Source organism: Oncorhynchus mykiss, chromosome 12 (genome assembly GCF_013265735.2).
Source record: "Oncorhynchus mykiss isolate Arlee chromosome 12, USDA_OmykA_1.1, whole genome shotgun sequence".
Classification (NCBI taxonomy): Eukaryota; Metazoa; Chordata; class Actinopteri; order Salmoniformes; family Salmonidae; genus Oncorhynchus; species Oncorhynchus mykiss.
The window spans coordinates 65,830,906-65,852,712 of NC_048576.1; the positions used below are offsets into that span (position 1 = coordinate 65,830,906).

Here is a 21,807-nt window from a genome sequence, read left to right on the forward strand (position 1 = left end):
GTCTCTGACTTTAATTTCTCCTTTCCACATCTCTGAAATCCTTAGCCCCTCTGCTGTCCGTCTCCTGTTTCCCGCACCCTCCATATACATTCCACTTTTCATGTGTCTAGGACTAAACCTCTGTCTCACAGCCCATTGTCTCCTGTTTCCAGGATTACATCTCTTTGCCTGCGTTGACCTACCTTTTGCTTGCCTCTTGTAATATAATAAACTCTGAGAATTGTACTATCCGCCGCCTGTGTCTGCATCTTGGTCTTAGTCTGAGCCGTAAGCAGTGTTGTAAATGTTAGAGTTATGTTTAAAATCCAATTTTAAGAATATAAATTGTAGAAATGGGTTGCGGACTTTGTGGTGTTTGTGTGTGTGTGTGTTATCCTAGAGGAGCATGGATAATGGTCTAAGTTCCAACGTTTTCATTAAAGGTGATGCTTAAAAAGCCAATATGAAGATCATGCTTGGCTATAAAATATTCAGTGTTAGTCTTTGAATGAATTGGTTACACTGTGTGTTCTTTTTATTACCGGTGGGAGAAAAGCTATGCACACTGAGCCTTGCGTTTCAACTTGTCACGTTCTGGGTGTCGTGAGTGGGAAGTCAGGGACAGGAAACAGAGAGTTCAATATAGTGCTCTTTTAATGCACACACGATGAACAACGGCCACCCACGAAACACTGGGTGCTCAAAACAAATGACCCAGACACTGGGGACGAAAACTGTCCCGCAAACTCCACGAACATAAACCAACACGTTCGTCTACACCAAACACAAAGGTTACAATAATTAATCCCGCACAAAGAAACGGCTGACTAATAAAGCCCAACTAATTACAACAAACTCAAAACAGGTGTAACCAATAAACACATAAGGAGGGGGAGGAAAGAATCAGCGGCAGCCAGTAGGCCGGCGACGACGAGCGCCGAGCCCCTCCCGAAAGGGAAGGGGAGCCACCTTCGGTCGGAGTCGTGACACAACTGGCAGGTCAGCTCTTTCAACAAAACCTGACACAATGGAACACTATCACATTAGGGGAGCTGCAGGTCCTTCTTGCTCGACAAAATATGACCTATTCGGAATGTGGAGGTTCTTGGTGATTTTGTTGTATTTGTTCATTGCATTGCACAGTAGGCTATTACCTTATTAATCATAGTATCCGTGTAATTCATTGTATTAATATTATTCACAAGGAAATTCATATTAAAGTTGTTTGTTATTTTTCCTATTTTTTCCGGGTTAGAAACATGAGTGTGCATCTTAACACTCGCATTGGAGACAAGGTGAAGAACTACTTCAAACAGCTGGATGACTTTATTTCACATGAGGTAAAACATCTCCTATGTTTACTTTTTGGATTTTTTGGGGTCCCTATACCTATGATGTAAGCCTATGTGTGCCATGTTTCATTTTAAAATAAAATAAAATATATTCGTTTCCTGCTTTTTATTTCAGAAATCAGTTCGTGCGCACGGGAGGTCTTGAGAGTTGAAATAGAGGGCATCCTGAGACATTCTCAGAAGAATTTAACAAAAATGCCAAGAATATACGTGTCATGGTAGCATTTGCAGGTACATTTTGCATAAAAGTTTATTAAAACATGTTTTATAAGTAATAGTGTTCTTTATAAGTAAAAAGTTCTAGATACAACCAAAAAGGGTTTTATTGATTGTTTCATATATGGCACCCCAATATAGAACCCTTTTCTAGAATGTGTATAATATTTGAATAAATACACGCACACAGATTATATTTGTTAGAAATGTGCTAGCAATGCTGTAAAGATGTGTGACCTGAATCAACCGATTAATGAAGACGAATTTCTCAATGAAATGTTACCATAATACCATGCCAACATCATCTTCAATAAAAAACAACAAACGCCTTGAGAATACACTTTTAGACATCATTATGACTGTGGCATTTTATCACTGTAACAAATGTTTATTCATATAGTCAATACTACCTGTGCACTTCATAGGCTACCAGTGTCTTTTTCTGAAAACCGGGAGCATATAGAAGGGGGTCTATCAAAATATTTCAGACCACCCAAACCTGTTTCTAAAACGAAATAAAGTCATGTTGAGTGTCTAATTCATACAACCCATACAAGTTTGATCTGTATCTTTACATAGACAGTTGGGGTCCACAAACCACAATTACCCTTTAAGCAGGTGGTTACAACGTAGTTGACGCCAAAGTTTCTGTGTGCAAATGAAAAGGTGTTGCGTTTTCAAACATTAAATACTTTGGTTTTCGAAGTGAAAGGCCAAACTAAATATGTTCTATATGGTGATATTTATTTAGGCCATAGAACGATCGATTCACATGTTTATTTTTTTCATCAAAATAATCCTGGTTGAAAGGTCAACATGTCATGATAAAATAGCAAATAGCTCAAGATGTAACAATTATTCGAGCGATGCACCTGTCCTTTCGGTGCATTTTCTCCACACGTACAACAACACTCAGGTATGAAAGTGTAAGGGAACTTCCACCTTTCACTTTTGGAATACCTTGACAACTCTTGTATAAATAAATGATCGACACAGGTTGGAGCATGGCAGAACTTGAGTATTCGAGAAATTGATTATTCAGGAAGAACACTTTATCTCTTTATCCGTTGCGGAAAACGTACTTTTGTCGGAATAAAACGAAGAAGTATATCTTTCGGAAGTGCACCAACGTTGATTGCGGACAGACCGAGAACTACAGTAGAACTACGCTAAAATGGGTTCAATCAGCTTTTGGATGTGCTTGGTCATGACGATTTGCACCTGGAATAAAACCATCGGATGCACATGGATGAAGACACTGCCTCGGTCTCCGAGCATGTTCCAAGTGTTCAGCAACAACACCATAACGATGCTTCAGAAAATGGTAGGATATAGGGTCATGTTTATTCACTTGTTCCTGGTCATTGAGCTCTTGTCATCTTTTCAACATTTCATGAGCTGCTATGTTTCATTGAAATTACCTGACTCCTTTTTGTACAATAATAATAATGCAATTATTTTGCTCATATTTTTTGGCATCTCAGGGTCATGAAGTCTCTCGAGGACCTCAGATCACTTTCCCTGACAAACAATACAGACAAGTCAATAATTTCAAGGTAAGAAATATGCATAAAAAATGTTTTGTTCTATCCATAACTCTTTTTTTTCTAAGAGTGGATTAAACACTGAATTCGGGAAGTATTCAGACCCCTTCACCTTTTCAACATTTTGTTATGTTACAGACCACTTCTAAAATGGATTACAAATAAATAAAAAACCATCATCAATGTCCACACAATATCCCATAATGAAGAAGCAAAAAACAGTTTTTGTTTTTCATAAATTAGCAAAAATGTCGAAAAACATGTTTTGGCTTGGTCGTTATGGGTTATTGTGTGTAGATTGATGAATTAAATCATATTTATTACATTTTAACGTAACAAAATGTACAGATAGTGAAGTGTTCTGAACACTTTCCGAATGCACTGTATATAATTAGGTTATAACGAATTTACAATTTGCTATAATTTTCTAATATTTGCCATCAATTCATAAGGCATATACTAATAAAAATCACTCTTCTTCTAGGCTGACGAACAGATTGCCTTCATTTCGCATACTCTGAACGCTATAAAGAAATTGTACAGCAGTGGTAAATATGAGTCCACCGCCTGGGACCAGAAAGGAGTTGACAAGTTTATGAATGACCTCTATCGCCAGACCTCGGAGCTGGACCAATGCGTATGTCATTTGTGATTTTCGCCTCTTTAACAGTAATGCAAAAAGGAAAACATTATACTATCCTTCTTGATTATAATATAAGTGGTTACATGTAATTCAAAACATAATTTTAAATTAATGATTTGTATTTTGTTCTAACAGGTAAAGGCTATGAAAACTAGACTGTCAAAATCTGTCAACAGAGTGAACAAAAAGATGAGCATTCACTTCAAGTTCCTGAAGCATTACTTGAAACGCGAGGTAGGTTGATCCATGTCTTACAAAGAGAGTACATTCACCAAATCTGGATGTATTTATGTGATGATACAACATGTGTCTATTCTCAAATATTAAGAAGTGTATTTCGTTTATGCAGGATTACAGCGCGAGCGGCTGGGAAGACATAAGGACAGTGGTGCTGGCACACCTACAAAGACTAGACACAACATTAAGTAGCAAATGAGCGTTATGTGTGTGTTGTGTAGATATTTGTTATGTATATATCTATTTATCTATTCATATATCTAACAAATTTTTACATGTTTACTTATTTGTTTTTTTAACGTATTTATTTATTGTGTAGTCATGTATTCACAACTCCGAGGAGTAAATATTTTTTTATTCTGAATAGTTATGTGATTGACTTAGGCTATACATAGCCTAATGTATCAATGTTTCCGTGTATTTTTTTTTTTATTCATGAAGGCCATTGCATACTGTATTTATTATTGCAATCTGATAGGAAATGTTTGTTATTGTAATAATGAAATATATTATAATTAAATAAATGTGTCCTCTAAAGCTGTAATCTTTTTTAATCAAATAAATTGTAATGTATCGCATACACACATTTAGCAGATATTTTAACGGGTGTAGCTTTATGCTTGTTATTCTAGCTCTACCACTGCAGTAATATCTGACAATACAAAACAATACACACACATCTAAAAGAAAATTAATGGACATAAGAAACATAGAAATATGTCGGAGTCCGGAGTATATATACACAGTACCAGTCAAAAGTTTGGACACACCTCAGGGTTTTTCTTTATCTTTACTATTTTATACATTGCTGAATAATAGTGAAGACATCAACACTATGAAATAACACATATGGAGTCATGTTGTAACCAAAAAAGTGTTAAACAAATCGAAATATATGTTTGAGATTATTCAAAGTATCCACCCAGCTTTGATGTCTGCTTTGCACACTCATTCACTGAACCAGCTTCAGGAGGTAGTCACCTGGAATGCATTTCAATTAACAGGTGTGCCTTGTTAAAAGTTAATTTGTGTAATTTCTTTCCTTCTTAATGCGTTGTAGCCAATCAGTTGTGTTGTGACAAGTTAGGGGTGGTATACAAAAGATAGCACTATTTGCTAAAATCCCAAGGCCATATTTCTGTCAGGAACAGCTCAAATAAGCAAGGAGAAGTGACAGTCCATCATTACTTTAAGACATGAATGTCAGTCAATGCGGGAAATTTCAAGAACTTTGAATGTTTCTTCAAGTGCAGTTGCAAAAACCATCAAGCACTATGATGAAACTGGCTCTCATGAGGACCGCCACAGGAAAGGAAGACACAGAGTTACATCTGTTGCAGAGGAGAAGTTCATTTGTTTTACCAGCTTCAGAAATTGCAGCCCAAATAAATGCTTCACAGAGTTCAAGTAACAGACACATCTCAACATCAAGTGTTCAGGGGAGACTGCCTGAATCAGTCCTTCATGCTGCAAAGGAAACACTACTTGTGTGTGTGTGTGTGTGTGTGTGTGTGTGTGTGTGTGTGTGATCGGATGCATTTACATTATGGACCGTATGTGGATAGAATAATTATTTTCTATAAACTTGCAAACTTTTCTGATTACCTTGCTTTGTCATTATCGGGTATTGTGTCAAGATTGAAGAAGATTCTTTAAAAAAAAAACGTTTTAATAAGGATGTAACGTAACAAAATGTGGAAAAAGTCAATGGGTCGGAACACTTTCCAAATGCACTATACCTTAGTTGAATGCACTGTACCTTAGTTGAATGCACTGTACCTTAGTTGAAAACATTGTACCTTAGTTGAATGCACTGTACCTTAGTTGAATGCACTGTACCTTAGTTGAATACACTGTACCTTAGTTGAATGCACTGTACCTTACTTGAATGCACTGTACCTTAGTTGAATGCACTGTACCTTAGTTGAATGCACTGTACCTTAGTTGAATGCACTGTACCTTAGTTGAATGCACTGTACCTTAGTTGAATACACTGTACCTTAGTTGAATGCACTGTACCTTAGTTGAATGCACTGTACCTTAGTTGAATGCACTGTACCTTAGTTGAATACACTGTACCTTAGTTGAATGCACTGTACCTTAGTTGAATGCACGGTAAGTCGCTGTGAATAAAAGTGTCTGCTGAATGACCAAAATGTAATGACCAGACCAAATCGGAACCAATCATACACATTTAGGCTATGTTTCACAACTTTGAACAGCACAGTATGGTATGGAACAGTTCAATTCAATAGAGCACAGTAGAGTACAATAAAGTATAGGATAGTACAGTACAGTATATATTAATTCAGTACAGTACAGTATAGTGTAATTCAGTAGAGTACCTTACAGTTTAGTAAATTAGTGTAAAGTAGGCTACACTCTACTGTGCTGTACTCTACTGTACGTTACTTTCCTTTACTTTACTGTACTAAACACTGTACTGTAATGAACTGTACTCTACTGTACTCTTCTGTATTGTACTGTACTGTACAATCCACTGAAATTAACTGGACTGTACTACACTCCACTGTAATGAACTGTACTCTACTGTACGTTACTTTCCTTTCCTTTACTGTACTGTACACTGTACTGTAATGAACTGTACTCTACTGTACTCTTTTGTATTGTACTGTACTGTACACTCCACTGTAATGAACTGTACTCTACTGTACGTTACTTTCCTTTATTGTACTGTACACTCCACTGAAATGAACTGTACTATGCTGTTCTCCACTGTACTGAATTATACTTTTCTTTACTTTACTGTACTGTACACTGTACTGTAATGAACTGTACTCTACTGTACTCTTCTGTACTGTACTGTACTGTACACTCCACTGTAATGAATTGTACTCTGCTGTTCTCTACTGTACTGTGCTGTCCAAATGTATCCATTGACAATGAAATTAACAATCAAAGCAAAAATCTGACCAAATAAAGAAGGCCTGTCCAGACAACACTGTGCTTAGTGGGTAGGCACGATGCATCCTGTACACATTGGGAAGATGCAGTTCAGACATTGTTTGCTCATTGACCTCTTACACATTCTAAATTCTACAGTTCTACATCGTTGATATGTCGGTTAGACATTAACATTTTATAATGATGTCTTGGCGACGTCTTCCCAGTATCAAACGCTCTCCAAACTACATATTCCCAATTCGATATGTCGACCAAAGGTGTCTATGATTACTGGGGAGAAGACTCAGGTGAAACTGATGACATCGCACAACTTGTGTAAGACAGCTGGGAAAACCCCAAAATGCGTCCAACACAGGCGTGTCATGTGACGTAAGAAGACGTTTCAGCACCATTGACAGGTATCACTACTAGCGCAAAAACCCACGAAGACGTCAGCCACTTCAGCACTTTGAACATCGTCACACGGCAAAGATTCTATCAGTGGTTCTGTGTTGTGGCCGCAGCCCTGTTGCTACTGTTATTGTCCTGCTTACTAGTGTTCCAATTCCCCTAACCCCTAAACTTAAATTTGTAAAACTATATGTGATGGGAAATATAGCTCTCTGACTCTTTGGTATCACGTTTCAAGTGTCACTCTTATGATTCCTCATGGCTGGTCCTATTAAGGCTATATAGAATAACACCAAGGCCTGTATTTATAATGTATATCAGAGAATTGGAGTGAATAAATGCAGCAGAATAATTAGGCTACATCTGACATTTTAGCCTATAACATGACATTTCAATATGATTCCACCCATGACATTTTATCAAGACTCTGAACAGGTGTGTTCGAACTGTGTAGAAACAAAAGCCTGCACCTTCTCCTGCTGGTCTCCAGGACCGTGCAGACAGTTTTGGTGACCACTTCCCTAAAGTATATGATCTTTACAGTTGAACAGGCTTTGAATATTATGAATTAATCCCAATATTATATAGAAAAGGGGAGAAATGATTTGACTTGCATAGTCAAAAACGTGCATAGCACTGGTGACAGACAGACAGACAGACAGACACACACACACATAAGTAGAATTATCAGCACACTGTAAGAGGAGACTTAATGCATGTATTAAGGACAGCAAAACAACCAACCAAGCAAAATAGTCATGTGTTTCATGTTTAGCATCTGTGTTAGAAAACTGTTAGCCTATATTTGAAAATACATAGTAAAGGGGCTGAAATTACAGCCTCGAGGACGACCAGGAGGGCGAGGCGCAGGGCGATCCGGATGGAGGCGGTGGAACTCACCTAGCAGAGATGGGTCCAGACGTCCCGCACCGGCACCCAGCACCTCTCCTCCGGACCGTACCCCACCCAATCCACGAGGTGCTGCAGGCCCCTCACCCGACGCCTTGGGTCCAGGATGGAGCGTACAGTGTACGCCGGGCCCCCTGGCGACAGGTCTGTGGAGGAGTGGCGGAGTGAATTTTGAGCCATCTCGGCCCATGGGACGAACCTCGCCCACTCTCCTAGCCGGTTCTGGCAATATGACCGCAGAAACCTGCCCACATTCTGGTTCAATCTCTCCACCTGCCCATTACTCTCGGGGTGAAAACCCAAGGTGAGGCTGACCGAGACCCCCAGACGTTCCATCAACGCTCTCCAAACCCTGGACGTGAACTGGGGACCCCGATCAGAAACTATGTCCTCGGGCACCCCGTAGTGCCGGAAGCCGTGTGTAAACAGTGCCTCCGCAGTCTGTAGGGCCGCAGGAAAGCCGGGCAAAGGGAGAAGACGGCAGGACTTAGAATATCGATCCACAACGACCAGGATCGTGGTGTTCCCCTGTGATGGAGGAAGATCGGGGAGGAAGTCCACCGACAGGTGTGACCAAGGCCGCTGTGGAACGGGGAGGGGCTGTAACTTCCCTCTGGACAGGTGTCTAGGAGCCTTACACTGGGCGCACACCGAACAGGAGGAAACATAAACCCACACGTCTTTGGCCAAGGTGGGCCACCAGTACTTCCCCCTAAGACGCTGCACCGTCCTCTTGATCCCCGGGTGACCAGAGGAGGGTAGCTTGTGGGCCCACCTGATCAATCTATCGCGAACACCAAGTGGGACGTACCTCCGACCAGCTGGACACTGTGCTGGAGTGGGTTCTAACCATGAAGCCTGCTCGATTTCCACATCCACCTCCCATACCACCGGTGGCACCAGACAAGAAGTCGGAAGTATGGGGATGGGATCGATGGACCACTCCTCGGTATCGTTGCGACGGGACAGTGCGTCAGTGAACCTGGTCTGTAAGAGATGGTGAAACAAAAGCTGGTGAAAAACATCGCCCACCTTGCCTGACGAGGATTCAGTCACCTCTCTGCCCGGATGTACTCCAGATTACGGTAGTCAGTCCAGATGAGAAAAGAGTGTTTCGCCCCCTCAAGCCAATGTCTCCACACCTTCAGAGCTTTTACCATAGCCAGCAACTCCCGGTCCCCCACATCATAGTTTCGCTCTGCCGGACTGATCTTCCTCGAGAAGAAAGTGCAGGGGCGAAGCTTCGTGGGCGTGCCCAAGGATTGTGATAGCACAGCTCCAACACCAGCCTCGGACGTGTCCACCTCCACTATGAATGCCAAAGAGGGGTCAGGATGCGCCAATACGGGAGCATCGGTAAACAACGCCTTCAGACGACCAAACGCCCTGTCCGCCTCCGCCGACCACTGCAAGTGCACAGGCCCCCCCCTTCAGCAGTGAGGTAATGGGAGCAGCCACATAACCAAAACCCCGGATAAACCTCCGGTAGTAATTGGCAAACCCTAAAAACCGCTGCACCTCCTTTACTGTGGTCGGATTCAGCCAATTACGCACGGCCGCAATGCGATGAGAGGTAGCGGGTAACTGAACCCCACTGTGATGGAATGTAGACCTCTGTAGTCTATACACGGACGCAGACCTCAATCCTTCTTCTTCACAAAAAAAGAAACTCAAGGAGGCGGGTGACGTGGAGGGACGAATGTACCCCTGTCCCAGAGATTCGGTGACATATGTCTCCATAGCCACCGTCTCGTCCTGTGACAGGGGATACACGTGACTCCTGGGAAGTGCGGCCTTCACCTGGAGGTTTATCGCACAATCCCCTCGTCGATGATATGGTAATTGGGTCGACCTCTTTGACTCCTGGGAAGTGCGGCCTTCACCTGGAGGTTTATCGCACAATCCCCTCGTCGATGATATGGTAATTGGGTCGACCTCTTTTCACAGTTAGCGATAGCCAAATCGGCATATTCGGGGGGAATGCGCATGGTGGAGACTTGGTCCGGACTCTCCACCGTCGTCGCTCCGATGGAAACTCCCACACACCTACCTGAGCACTCCTATGACCATCCCTCATGAGCCCCGTTTCCACAACATTTTAGGATTGTGGTAAGCCAACCAGGGAATCCCCAGCACCGCTGGAAACGCAGGAGAGCCAACGAGGAAGAGACTAATCCGCTCCTCATGACCCCCCTTCGTCACCATGTCCAGTGGAACCGTGGCCTCCCTGACCAGCCCTGACCCTAATGGTCGACTATCTAGGGCGTGCACGGGGAAGGGTTGGTCCATCTGAACCAAGGGAATCCCTAACTTAAGCGCAAACCCGCGGTCCATTAAACTTCCCGCTGCGCCTGAATCTACTAGCGCCTTATGCTGGGAATGAGGGGAAAACTCAAGAAAGGAAATCAACACATACAAATGACAAACAGGGAGCACTGGGTGAGCCTGGTGCTGACTCACCTGAGGTGTCTGAGCAGTGCTCTGCCTGTCCTCTTGACTCCCAGACGAGCTCCTCCAACACCGGTCAGAAGTTTCTTTTTCTATGTGTTTGGCCTGGTATGGTTCTCAATCAGAGGCAGCTGTCTATCGTTGTCTCTGATTGAGAGCAATACTTAGGTAGCCTGTTTTCCCATTTTGATTTGTGGGTGATTATTTTCCGTTTCAATGTTTTCACCATACGGGACTGTTTTGGTTTTCCTTTATTCTTTTGTTTATTTGTATTCAGTGTTGAGTTTATTAAAGGCATCGTACCACGCTGCGCTTTGGTCTACTCCTTCTTCCACCAACGACAGCCGTTACAGGAGGCTCCTCCTCCGGTCGCCCTAGCTGCATCACCCCCTAACTCCATGGGTGTTGGAGCGGGAGGGCTGGGAGGTGGAATGAACAGAACCCTATCTGGATGCCCACGAGCTGCCAGCAAGTTGTCCAGCCTGATGGACATGTCGATCAGTTGGTCCAGAGTGAGGGTGGTGTCTCGACAAGCTAGCTCCCTGCGGGCGTCCTCTCGCAGTCTACACTTATAGTGTCCATCAGGGCCCTGTCATTCCACCCTGCGCCGGCGGCCAGGGTAAGGAATTCAAGAGGGAAGTCCTGTGCGCTCCTCGTCTCCTGCCTCAGATGACACAGCCATTCACCCGCCGCTCTGCCCTCCGGTGGGTGATCGAACACAGCCCGGAAGCGGCAGGTGACCTCTGGGTAATGGTCCCTCGCTGAGTCTGGACCCTACCAGACCGTGTTGGCCGACTCCAGGGCTTTGCCCGAAAGGCAGGAGACGAGGACGTTGACACTCTCCTCTCCCGAGGGAGTCGGGTGAACGGTCGCCAGGTAAAGATCCAGCTGGAGCAGGAACCCCTTGCACCTGGCAGCCGTCCCATCGTACTTCCTCGGGAGCGCGAGCCGAATCCCGCTGGGGCCGGACACCGCCAGAGAAGGTGGTGGTGCAGGCTGGAGAGTGGCTGAAGACGGGGTAGGGAGGCCGCTCCTCTCCCATCTCTCAATTCTCAACATCACTTGATCCATGGCCGTCCCCAGACGGTGTAGCACCGTTGTATGCTAGAGGACACGTTCCTCCATGGACGGAGAGGGCGCGTCCTCTCCTGCTGACTCCATGATTGTGGTGAAGGATTCTGTCAAAATCTCCCTAGGAGAGGTGGGTGTGGAGTCAGGCGCAGGAGAGAGCGAATTGCAAGGAAGGGTGTTTATTACAAGTCCAAAGAACAGGAACAGGACCACAACAGTAGCCACAAAACAACAGGAACGTGGTCCAGAAAAAACACCTGTTCAATAGAACAAACCCAAAACGCAACCCAAACAAATGACAGCTAACAAACACTCCCGCACAAGCCCAAGATGGAGGGGCGAGATTAAATACCCCACTAATAACCTAAACTAGACACAGGTGCTCAACCAGACAAAACCAAACGAAAAAGAGAAGGGATCGGTGGCAGCTAATAGTCCGGCGACGACAAACGCTGAGCGCCGCGTGAACAGGGAGAGGAGCCACCTTCGGTGGAAGTCGTGACACATATACAGTGCATTCGGAAAGTGTTGTTACGTTACAGCCTTATTCTAAAATTGATTCATTTCAGTTCAACCGAAATGGATGAAAATACCACCAAATTAAAGCTGACAGTCTGCACATTAACCTCATAGTCATGTATCATTTCAAATCCAAAGTGCAAGAGTACAGAGCCAAAACAACCAAACGTGTAACTGTCCCAATCCTTTTGGAGCTCATGGTGTTTGTCAAATTTCTCAAGCTCAGTCAATTTGGTTGGGTATTATTGATAGATAGCAGTATTCATACGTTGTCTTTAACTTGACCACTGAGGAACACTAAACACCTCTTGGAAAGCCATTCTGGTGTGTCTTTTGCCTTAAAATGTGTGTAATTGTCCCACTGAAAAATGTAATGCTAACCCAGTGTCAGGTCTTCAAAGAACTAAGGCATGTTTTCCTCTAATTTTTCATCTTGGCTTTGCTCCTTTCATACTTATTTTGATCCCGACAAACTCCTCAGTCCCTTCTGGTGACAAGTCTACCCATAACATGATGCTGTCAGGGTTTTCCTCCTCTTCGTCTGAAGAGGAGAGGCGAGAAGGATCGGAGGACCAATATGCGGCGTGGTAAGTGTCCATGGTTCTTTTAATAAGAAATACTCAACATGAACACAACTGAATACCAAAACAATAAACGTGGAACGAACGAAACCCAAAACAGTACCGTGTGGTGAAAAACACAGACACGGAAACAAACACCCACAAACAAACAGTGAAACCCAGGTTACCAAAGTATGATTCTCAATCAAAGTCAACTAACGACACCTGCCTCTGATTGAGAACCATACTAGCCGAAACATAGAAATCCCAAAATCATAGAAAAACGAACATAGACTGCCCACCCCAACTCACGCCCTGACCATACTAAATAATGACAAAACAAAGGAAATAAAGGTCAGAACGTGACAGATGCAGCCACTGTAAAACTTGAAAATACCAACAGTTTCACTCTGTGATGTGTTGTGTTGGATTTGCCACAACATTTATTATTTAGACACAAAAGTTCATTAATTTGCCATGTTGTCTTGCAATATTACTTAACTGCCATGTTGCAACCCGAGTGGATGTTTTAGAATGGGTTATTTTTGAATAGGTCTACTACTTTTCACTTTGTCATTCAGGCCTGTAATGTGGAGTGAATGCAATGATGTTGATCCATGCAGAGTTTTCTATCAACTCAGCCAATACACACTGTAGCTATTTTAAAATCATCTTTAGCCTCATAGTGACATTCCTGAGTTTCCATTCACAGCTCATTTAGGAAAGACTGTGAGATATATTAAGCTTCTGGTTGCAATTATACACGATCCAGAGATGAATTACCATACATGACCGTACTCAAAATATTCAGAGGTTTGGGATTATTTATTAACCTCATCTGATCTATGCCTGTCTAAAAAATCTCGCAGACATGCTTTAAAAGCTCATTTGTGGATCTGAGGTTTAATCATTGTTTGATATTCACTCTCCACTATCCTTTGACATTACAGAGACAGGGGAAGTTATTCTCAAATCCTGAGAACCACTACTTTTGCAAACAGTTGGACCACATTCAAGAAATAAGTAATAATAAATAATTATTAACCAATTGTGTGAATAATAACCCTGGCTTTCATCCGGCACTTTTGGTAGCCTTCCATGGTTCATGACGTCTCCACATTCGTCGCCGCCTGCACTGTGTGTGCACAATAAGACTCCGCGGCAAGCTCCGGATGGCCTTCTTCAACCACTCCCTGTTCCTCACCGCCCCTCGTCCCATATCTCTCTGGACATTGTTACTGGTCTTTCTCTATCAGATGGCATTACCACGATCCTGACAGTGGTGGATAGGTCTTCTATCCACCCATTTTATTCCCCTTCCCAAATTACACTCAGCCAAGGAGACAGCTCAGCTCATGGTGCAGCACTTCTTCCGTATCCATGGACTTCCGGGTCGGCTTGGTCTCCGATCGTGGTCCTCAGTTCTGGAAGGCATTGTGCAAGTTCTCCCACTTAAAAAGATGAGAGGCCTGTAATTTTCATCATAGGCACACTTCAACTATGACAGACAAAATTAGAAAATAATTCCAGAAAATCACATTGTAGGATTTTTTATGAATTTATTTGCAAATTATGGTGGAAAATAAGTATTTGGTCACCTACAAACAAACAGGATTTCTGGCTCTCACAGACCTGTAACTTCTTCTTTAAGAGGCTCCTCTGTCCTCCACTCGTTACCTGTATTAATGGCACCTGTTTGAACTTGTTATCAGTATAAAAGACACCTGTCCACAACCTCAAACAGTCACACTCCACGATGGCCAAGACCAAAGAGCTATCAAAGGACACCAGAAACAAAATTGTAGACCTGCACTAGTCTGGGAAGACTGAATCTGCAATAGGTAACTAGCTAGGTTTGAAGAAATCAACTGTGGGAGCAATTATTAGGAAATGGAAGACATACAAGACCACTGATAATCTCCCTCGATCTGGGGCTCCACGCAAGATCTTACCCCGTGGGGTCAAAATGATCACAAGAACGGTGAGCAACAATCCCAGAACCACACGGGGGGACCTAGTGAAAGACCTGCAGAGAGCTGGGACCAAAGTAACAAAGCCTACCATCAGTAACACACTACGCCGCCAGGGACTCAAATCCTGCAGTGCCAGACGTGTCCCCCTGCTTAAGCCAGTACATGTCCAGGCCCGTCTGAAGTTTGCTAGAGAGCATTTGGATGATCCAGAAGAAGATTGGGAGAATGTCATATGGTCAGATGAAACCAAAATATAACTTTTTGGTAAAAACTCAACTTGTCGTGTTTGGAGGACAAAGAATGCTGAGTTGCATCTGAAGAACACCATAACTACTGTGAAGCATGGTGGTGGAAACATCATGCTTTGGGGCTGTTTTTCTGCAAAGGGACCAGGACGACTGATCCGTGTAAAGGAAAGAATGAATGGGGCAATGTATTGTGAGATTTTGAGTGAAAACCTCCTTCCATCAGCAAGGGCATTGAAGATGAAACGTGGCTGGGTCTTTCAGCATGACAAATATCCCAAACACAACGCCCGGACAACGAAGGAGTAGCTTCGTAAAAAGAAGCATTTCAAGGTCCTGGAGTGGCCTAGCCAGTCTCCAGATCTCAACCCCATAGAAAATCTTTGGAGGGAGTTGAAAGTCCGTGTTGCCCAGCAACAGCCCCAAAACATCACTGCTCTAGAGGAGATCTGCATGGAGGAATGGGCCAAAATACCAGCAACAGTGTGTGAAAACCTTGTGAAGACTTACAGAAAACGTTTGACCTCTGTCATTGTCAACAAAGGGTATATAACAAAGTATTGAGATATTTTGTTATTTACCAAATACTTATTTTCCACCATAATTTGCAAATAAATTCATAAAAAATCCTACAATGTGATTTTCTGGGGAAAAAAAATCTAATTTTGTCTGTCATAGTTGAAGTGTACCTATGATGAAAATTACAGGCCTCTCTCATCTTTTTAAGTGGGAGAACTTGCACAATTGGTGGCTGACTAAACACTTTTTTGCCCCACTGTATATGACTAAGCTATATAAATTATTAATTTTTTATTTCTTGCCCACCAGCACCCTGCCTCGTTCAGGGGACTAAACTATTATCCATTAAAAGTATTGCTTGTTTTTTGTCTCTTTTTCCATTTAGTCTTTTTTCTTATTTCTCCTCCAATCGTAGTAAGACATACAAGTGTTTAATACAATGGACAGACTTTATAAATGAAAATCCACAAGGTCAAGTGGGAGCTAAAAGTTCTGGTTCTGGTCCCCCAGATTATCCTCTACTCCTCACCCAGATCTCCTCACCCCCTTCAGCCACCTGCCCTTGTGTGATTACCACACATAAAACGAACAGGAAAAACATGAACAGCAACACTCACAAAGTACAAAAACACAGTAAAAATAGTTACATAAAGAAACAAAAAGTACAAGCATACATAAACTTAAAGTAGAAATTAATATGTGACTAATCAGCAACAAGTTTAATGTGCATCCCCTATGATGGTTAGATGAGATGTTATAAATCCACACTCATTGGTTTCAGACAAGAATGACATTTGGAAAATTTGTACAAAATACGTTTTTATTCACATTTTCAATATTATTTTTTCACTGGTTTTTCAAGTAGACCGGCAATACAGTTCAGTTCAACACATGTACAAAAGGGAAATACAAAATATAAATTATAAATTATAAAAATAAAAAACAATAATTTATGGATTTAAATATAATAAATAGACTGACAGGGTCCCACATGATTGTATTCATGCTTTATAAACTGGTAAGGGCGTAGCTTCTGAAATGAGTCTGGATGATCAGTACATCTGTGCTGCAAGGATATCCAATCTTTGCAGATGACGTTTCATCTCTTTCCTGATGAGCTCCCACGCCTGTGCACTGTAGTTCTGAAAAACACAGAAAATTTCAAATATTAGAGGGGTGACATTTCTTGGCAAAATAATGAACATATTGTCTTGAACAACAGAGTAGGACTGGTGCCAAATGTAAAGCTTCTCAGAGTAGGAGTGCTGATTTAGGATCAGTTTTGTTTTTTGGATCACTATAAACAAAGACAGAGGAGACCTGATACTAGATCAGCACTTCTCTGAGATGCTTGATACATATGGCCCCAGAACCCACTTTTTTTTTTTTTATGAACACTGCTCAAGTTTAGCCTAGCCTAGTTTATATTCATTTGACTACATGCATTAAACATGTTGCCATATGAAACCAAACTCACCATTTTTCTCAGAACCTTACTATTCAACTTCTTGAAGTACCGTTTCAGTCTCCTCTCAGGTTTCATGGCAGGTGATACCTGTTGGAAAAAAATTAAACAAAACATTAGCGTCATACAGGATCTTCATTTGATCAATATTTTTTTTCTTGCACGGCAGGAAATGGAACCTTAACATGTATTCAATGTTGAAAAGGATTCTAAAGATTGTAATTCCCACTTTAAAACATCAAACTTGATTTGCCATAATGAAATATGAATCAAAGCTTACAAAAAAATTTCATTAATAATAATCCACAATAATTTACATTTCTCATTGCTGCAGTATTATTTATGTGACGTCGCAAAATGACTCAAAATCTGTAATTACCCATACACAGTAAGTTCGGAAAGTATTCAGACCCCTTCCCTTTTCCAAATTTTGTTAAGTTACAGCCTTATTCTAAAATGGATTAAAGAAAAAAAATCCTCATCAATCTACACACAATATCCAATAATGACAATGCAAAAACATAAATACCTTATTTACATATGAATTCAGACCCTTTGCTTTGAGATTCAAAATTCAGCTCAGGTGCATCCTGTTTTCATTGATCATCCTGGAGATGTTTCTACACTTTGATTGGAGTCCACCTGAAGTAAAATCAACTGATTGAACACGATTTGGAAAGGCACAAACCTGTATATTTAAGGTCCTACAGTTGACAGTGCATGTCAGAGCAAAAACCAGGCCATGAAGTTGAGGAAATCGTCCGCAGAGCTCCGAGACAAGATTGTGTCGAGATACAGATCTGGGAAAGGGTACTTTGTAACCACCAAGACTTACTAGAGCTGGCCGCCAGGTCAAACTGAGCAATCAGGGGTAGAAGGGCCATTGTCAGGGAGGTGACCAAGAACCCGATGGTCACTCTGACAGAGCTCCAGATTTCCTCTGTGGGGATGGGAAAGCCATCGAGAAAGACAACCATCTCTGCAGTACTCCACCGATCAGGCCTTTATGGTAAAGTGGCCAGACGGAAGACACTCCTCAGTAAAAGGCACATTGCAGCCCGCTTGGAGTTTGCCAAAAGGCACCTAAAGGACTTTCAGACCATGAGAAACAAGTGTCTCTATTTGGCCTGAATGCCAATCATCACATCTGGAGGAAACCTTGCACCATCCCTACAGTTAAGTATGGTGGTGGCAGCATCATGCTGTGGGGATGTTTTTCATTGGCAGGGACTGGGAGACTAGTCAGGATCGAGGGAAAGATGAACGGAGAAAAGTACAGAGACATCCTTGACGAAAACCTGCTCCAGAGCGCTCAGGACCTCAGACTGGGGCAAAGGTTCACCTTCCAACAGGACAACGACCCTAAGCATACAGCCAAGACAACACAGGAGTGGCTTCGGGACAAGTCTCTGAATGTCCTTGAGTGGCCCAGCCAGAGCCCGGACTTGACCTGATCGAACATCACTGGAGAGACCTGAAAATAGCTGTGCAGCGACGCACCCTATCCAACCTGACAGATCTTGAGAGGATCTGCAGAGAAGAATGACAGAAATTCCCCAAATACAGATGTGCCAAGCTTGTAGCATGATACCCAATAAGACTCAAGGCTGTAATCACTGCCAAAGGTTCTTCAACAAAGTACTGAGTAAAGGGTCTGAATACTTATGTAAATGTGATATTTAAGTTTTTTATTGTTAATACATTTGCAAAAATGTCTAAAACACGGTTTTGCTTTGTCATTGTTGGGTATTGTGTGTGGATTGATGAGGGGGAAAATCTATTTAATAAATTTTAGAAAAAGCTGTAACATAACAAAATGTGGAACAAGTTAATAGGTTGAATACTTTATATGCACTTTATACGTAGATTTTTCCAATTGTAGAGTTAGTAGGCTACACCTAAACCAGGGCACTCCAACAATGTTCCAGGAGAACTACCTTCCTGTAGGTTTTCACTCCAACCCTAATCTACAACACCTGATTAATTAGGTGGTTGATAAACTGAATCAGGTTAGTTACAACTGGGGTTGGCGCGAAAACATACAGGAAGGTAACTCTCCAAGAATGGGGTTGGAGAGCCCTGACCAAAACAGAGATTATACTTTAAATAGACCCGTTACTTACACAGGAATTAAGGTTCTCCAATTGGCGTTCTAGAATGTTGAGGAAATCGTCCAGGTTTTTCTTGTCCCAGGTGACAGATTTCATATTCCCATCAAACAGTTTTGTGATTTGATATATGGTCTCTTTCAGGAATATAACTTTGTCCTCAAACTACCCAGGAAGATATAAAAAGAAGATTAGAAACAGTATAGGCTTCTGTTATGGCATCAATATAACATTGGGTCAAGATCGCCATACCAAAGCATATTAGAACATGATAAGTCAAAATTCTAGTCTTTACCTCAGCATCATCTATGTGTCTGTAAAGTGATGTTGGGAAAAGGACTGGGGCATTCTGTTTTGTGATATCTCCTCCCTGGAAAACAATCAATATAGTATGTTAAGTCACGTGTCAAATACTTCTAGAGCAATCAAGACAGACATAAAAGTATACCTTATACTGCAAGTACAGTAGGCCTAATGTAGATAGCGTCTCTTGATCTAGCTGTCATTATAGCCTTAGAGCCCTTTTACTATGTACATTCAAATATAGGCTAACAGTTTTCTAACACAGATGCTAAACATGAAACACATTACTATTTTGCTTGGTTGGTTGTTTTGCTGTCCTTAATACATGCATTCAGTCTCATCTTACAGTGTGCTAATAACTCACCATCTGGTCCAGCAGGGAAAGGTATTCTGCGCTCAAGTGACCGTAGTGGTGTCGGATCCAGTCACAGCAATGACACACGCTCTGCATACTGCAAATAATAAGAAAAATACAACTCCAGCTCTGCATTGTATACATTGTAAATAGCAGTTTATTTCGCTTTTAGTTATCCAGATGAGTTTGAACATCTTGGCTGTGTTAAGTAGTTTTATGTGGAATTGGGAAAGGGAAAGCTGTATAGAGAATTTCCCCTGATCAACCTACCGGAGGCGGGGACTTTCATTTTCCGGACTAGCACATGTAGCACTTGGAATTCCATGCCTGCCCGGTCTCCTGGACGAACAAGTCCAAGTAAATATATACACATTCTCCTTGAAAGCAGCTTTAAATTATAGTTGAACCACAAGAAAATATTATTCAATTTAGATACCGGCTAGGCTATTACTATAGCGAGAATAGGCTATTCGCGAGCTTTGCTTTCAACTTGCTAATAACTTCGCGTGAACCGAGGAAAAAAGTCTGATAACAAAATCGTCGGAGTCGAAATAAAACCCACACTTTTAAAGAAATGTAGCCATATAATACATTTATTTAGTGGGTTTCGTTCAAAGTTAGTCCGAAATGTTGTTCCGTAGTCTTCTGCTGTTGCGCTTCAAATGAAAAGTGAATGGGAGACATCAGCGTCAATACCCACATCTCTCAACTTTCATTTTCATGATGACGTAACCAACTTTCACCCTACTGTTGTCTGCTGGTGATGCAACGTTGAAAAGCAACGACAACATGATTTGTTGGAACTTTCTATTTGTCGTTTTTATTACAAGGGGAAATGAAAAATAATATGTGACAATATTTCCTTGGTATAGGCTTCTACGTTTTTTTTTTTAGGTCTTCGCTGATTTCTTTTGATTTTCCCTTGATGTCAGGCAAAGAGACACTGAGTTTGAAGGTAGGCCTTGAAGTACATCCACAGGTACACCTCCAATTGACTCAAATTATGTCAATTAGCCTATCAGAAGCTTCTAAAGCCATGACATCATTTTTTGAAAGTTTCTAAGCTGTTTAAAGTCAGTCAACTTTGTTAGTAAACTTCTGACCCACTGGAATTGTGATATAGTGAATTATATGTGAAATAATCTGTCTGTAAACAATTGTTGGAAAAATGACTTGTGTCATGCACAAAGTCGATGTTCTAACCGACTTGCCAAAACTGTAGTTTGTTAACAAGAAATGTGTGGAGTGGTTGAAAAACAAATCTTAGTGACTCCAACCTCAGTGAATGTAAACTTCCGATTTCAACTGAATACAGGATACATAGTGCATACCCACCAAGCACGGTGCTGTCTGGACCGGCCTTCTTTCTTTGGTCAAAATTTTGGTTTGTTTGTTAATTTCAATGTCCATGGATAAATTTGGAGAGCACAGTTCAATAGAGAACAGCAGAGTACAATTCATTACAGTGGAGTGTACAGTACAGTACAATACAGAAGAGTACAGTAGAGTACAGTTCATTACAGTGGAGTGTACAGTACAGTACAATACAGAAGAGTACAGTAGAGTACAGTTCATTACAGTACAGTGTTTAGTACAGTAAAGTAAAGGAAAGTAACGTACAGTAGAGTACAGCACAGTAGAGTGTAGCCTACCCTACACAAATTTACTAAATTGTACTGTACTCTACTGAATGAATATCTACTGTACTGTAGTATCCTATACGCTATTGTACTCTACTGTGCTCTATTGTATTGAACTGTGCCATTCCATACTGTGCTCTTCAAACTTATAAAACATAGCCTAAATGTCTATGATTTCTTCTTCAATAATGACACAATACCCCATAATGACAAAGCAAGGTTTCCAGAAAAGTAAGCAAATTTATAAAAAATAATAATTCTATCCACATACTGTCCATAATGTAAATTCACACACACACACACACACACACACACACACACACACACACACACACACACATACACACACACACAAAGAAAACAAAGAAAAAAGCAAAGAAAACACTACTTATACAGTGCCTTGCAA

The 21,807-nt window shown here is 41.7% G+C and overlaps 2 protein-coding genes across 3 annotated transcripts; one reads left to right on the top strand and one right to left on the bottom strand.

Moving 5' to 3' along the window:
- Positions 1 to 2,717: 2,717 nt before the first annotated feature.
- Positions 2,718 to 4,416, top strand: LOC110539158 (interferon a3-like). The gene is made up of 5 exons (XM_021626118.2): positions 2,718 to 2,871; positions 3,032 to 3,103; positions 3,576 to 3,728; positions 3,870 to 3,968; positions 4,084 to 4,416. The coding sequence occupies exons 1-5, from the start codon at positions 2,722 to 2,724 to the stop codon at positions 4,168 to 4,170; spliced, it is 561 nt and encodes a 186-aa protein (XP_021481793.2). The 5' UTR covers positions 2,718 to 2,721; the 3' UTR covers positions 4,171 to 4,416.
- Positions 4,417 to 16,404: 11,988 nt separating this feature from the next.
- Positions 16,405 to 20,411, bottom strand: LOC110538058 (interferon a3-like). 2 transcript variants are annotated; one of them, XM_021624616.2, is made up of 6 exons: positions 20,032 to 20,411; positions 19,771 to 19,858; positions 19,399 to 19,473; positions 19,119 to 19,268; positions 17,008 to 17,085; positions 16,405 to 16,672 (listed from the first exon to the last, which is right to left on the bottom strand). In XM_021624616.2, the coding sequence occupies exons 2-6, from the start codon at positions 19,855 to 19,857 to the stop codon at positions 16,583 to 16,585; spliced, it is 480 nt and encodes a 159-aa protein (XP_021480291.1). In that variant the 5' UTR covers position 19,858; positions 20,032 to 20,411; the 3' UTR covers positions 16,405 to 16,582. The 2 variants fall into 2 exon arrangements, with proteins under 2 accessions (XP_021480291.1, XP_021480290.1); XM_021624615.2 differs by lacking the exon at positions 20,032 to 20,411 and having other exon boundaries at positions 19,771 to 19,905.
- Between the last annotated feature and the right edge of the window lie 1,396 nt (positions 20,412 to 21,807).

Bases quoted from the DNA above. Each gene is read 5' to 3' on its own strand.
- LOC110539158 (XM_021626118.2), top strand. From the start codon at position 2,722: ATGGGTTCAATCAGCTTTTGGATGTGCTTGGTCATGACGATTTGCACC. The intron at 3,729-3,869 runs GTATGTCATTTG...TTGTTCTAACAG, and splicing joins CCTCGGAGCTGGACCAATGC to GTAAAGGCTATGAAAACTAG. The intron at 3,969-4,083 runs GTAGGTTGATCC...TCGTTTATGCAG, and splicing joins AGCATTACTTGAAACGCGAG to GATTACAGCGCGAGCGGCTG.
- LOC110538058 (XM_021624615.2), bottom strand. From the start codon at position 19,905: ATGTATACAATGCAGAGCTGGAGTTGTATTTTTCTTATTATTTGCAGT. The intron at 19,474-19,770 runs GTGAGTTATTAG...ATTGTTTTCCAG, and splicing joins TTTCCCTGCTGGACCAGATG to GGAGGAGATATCACAAAACA. The intron at 19,269-19,398 runs GTAAAGACTAGA...CTTCCTGGGTAG, and splicing joins GACACATAGATGATGCTGAG to TTTGAGGACAAAGTTATATT.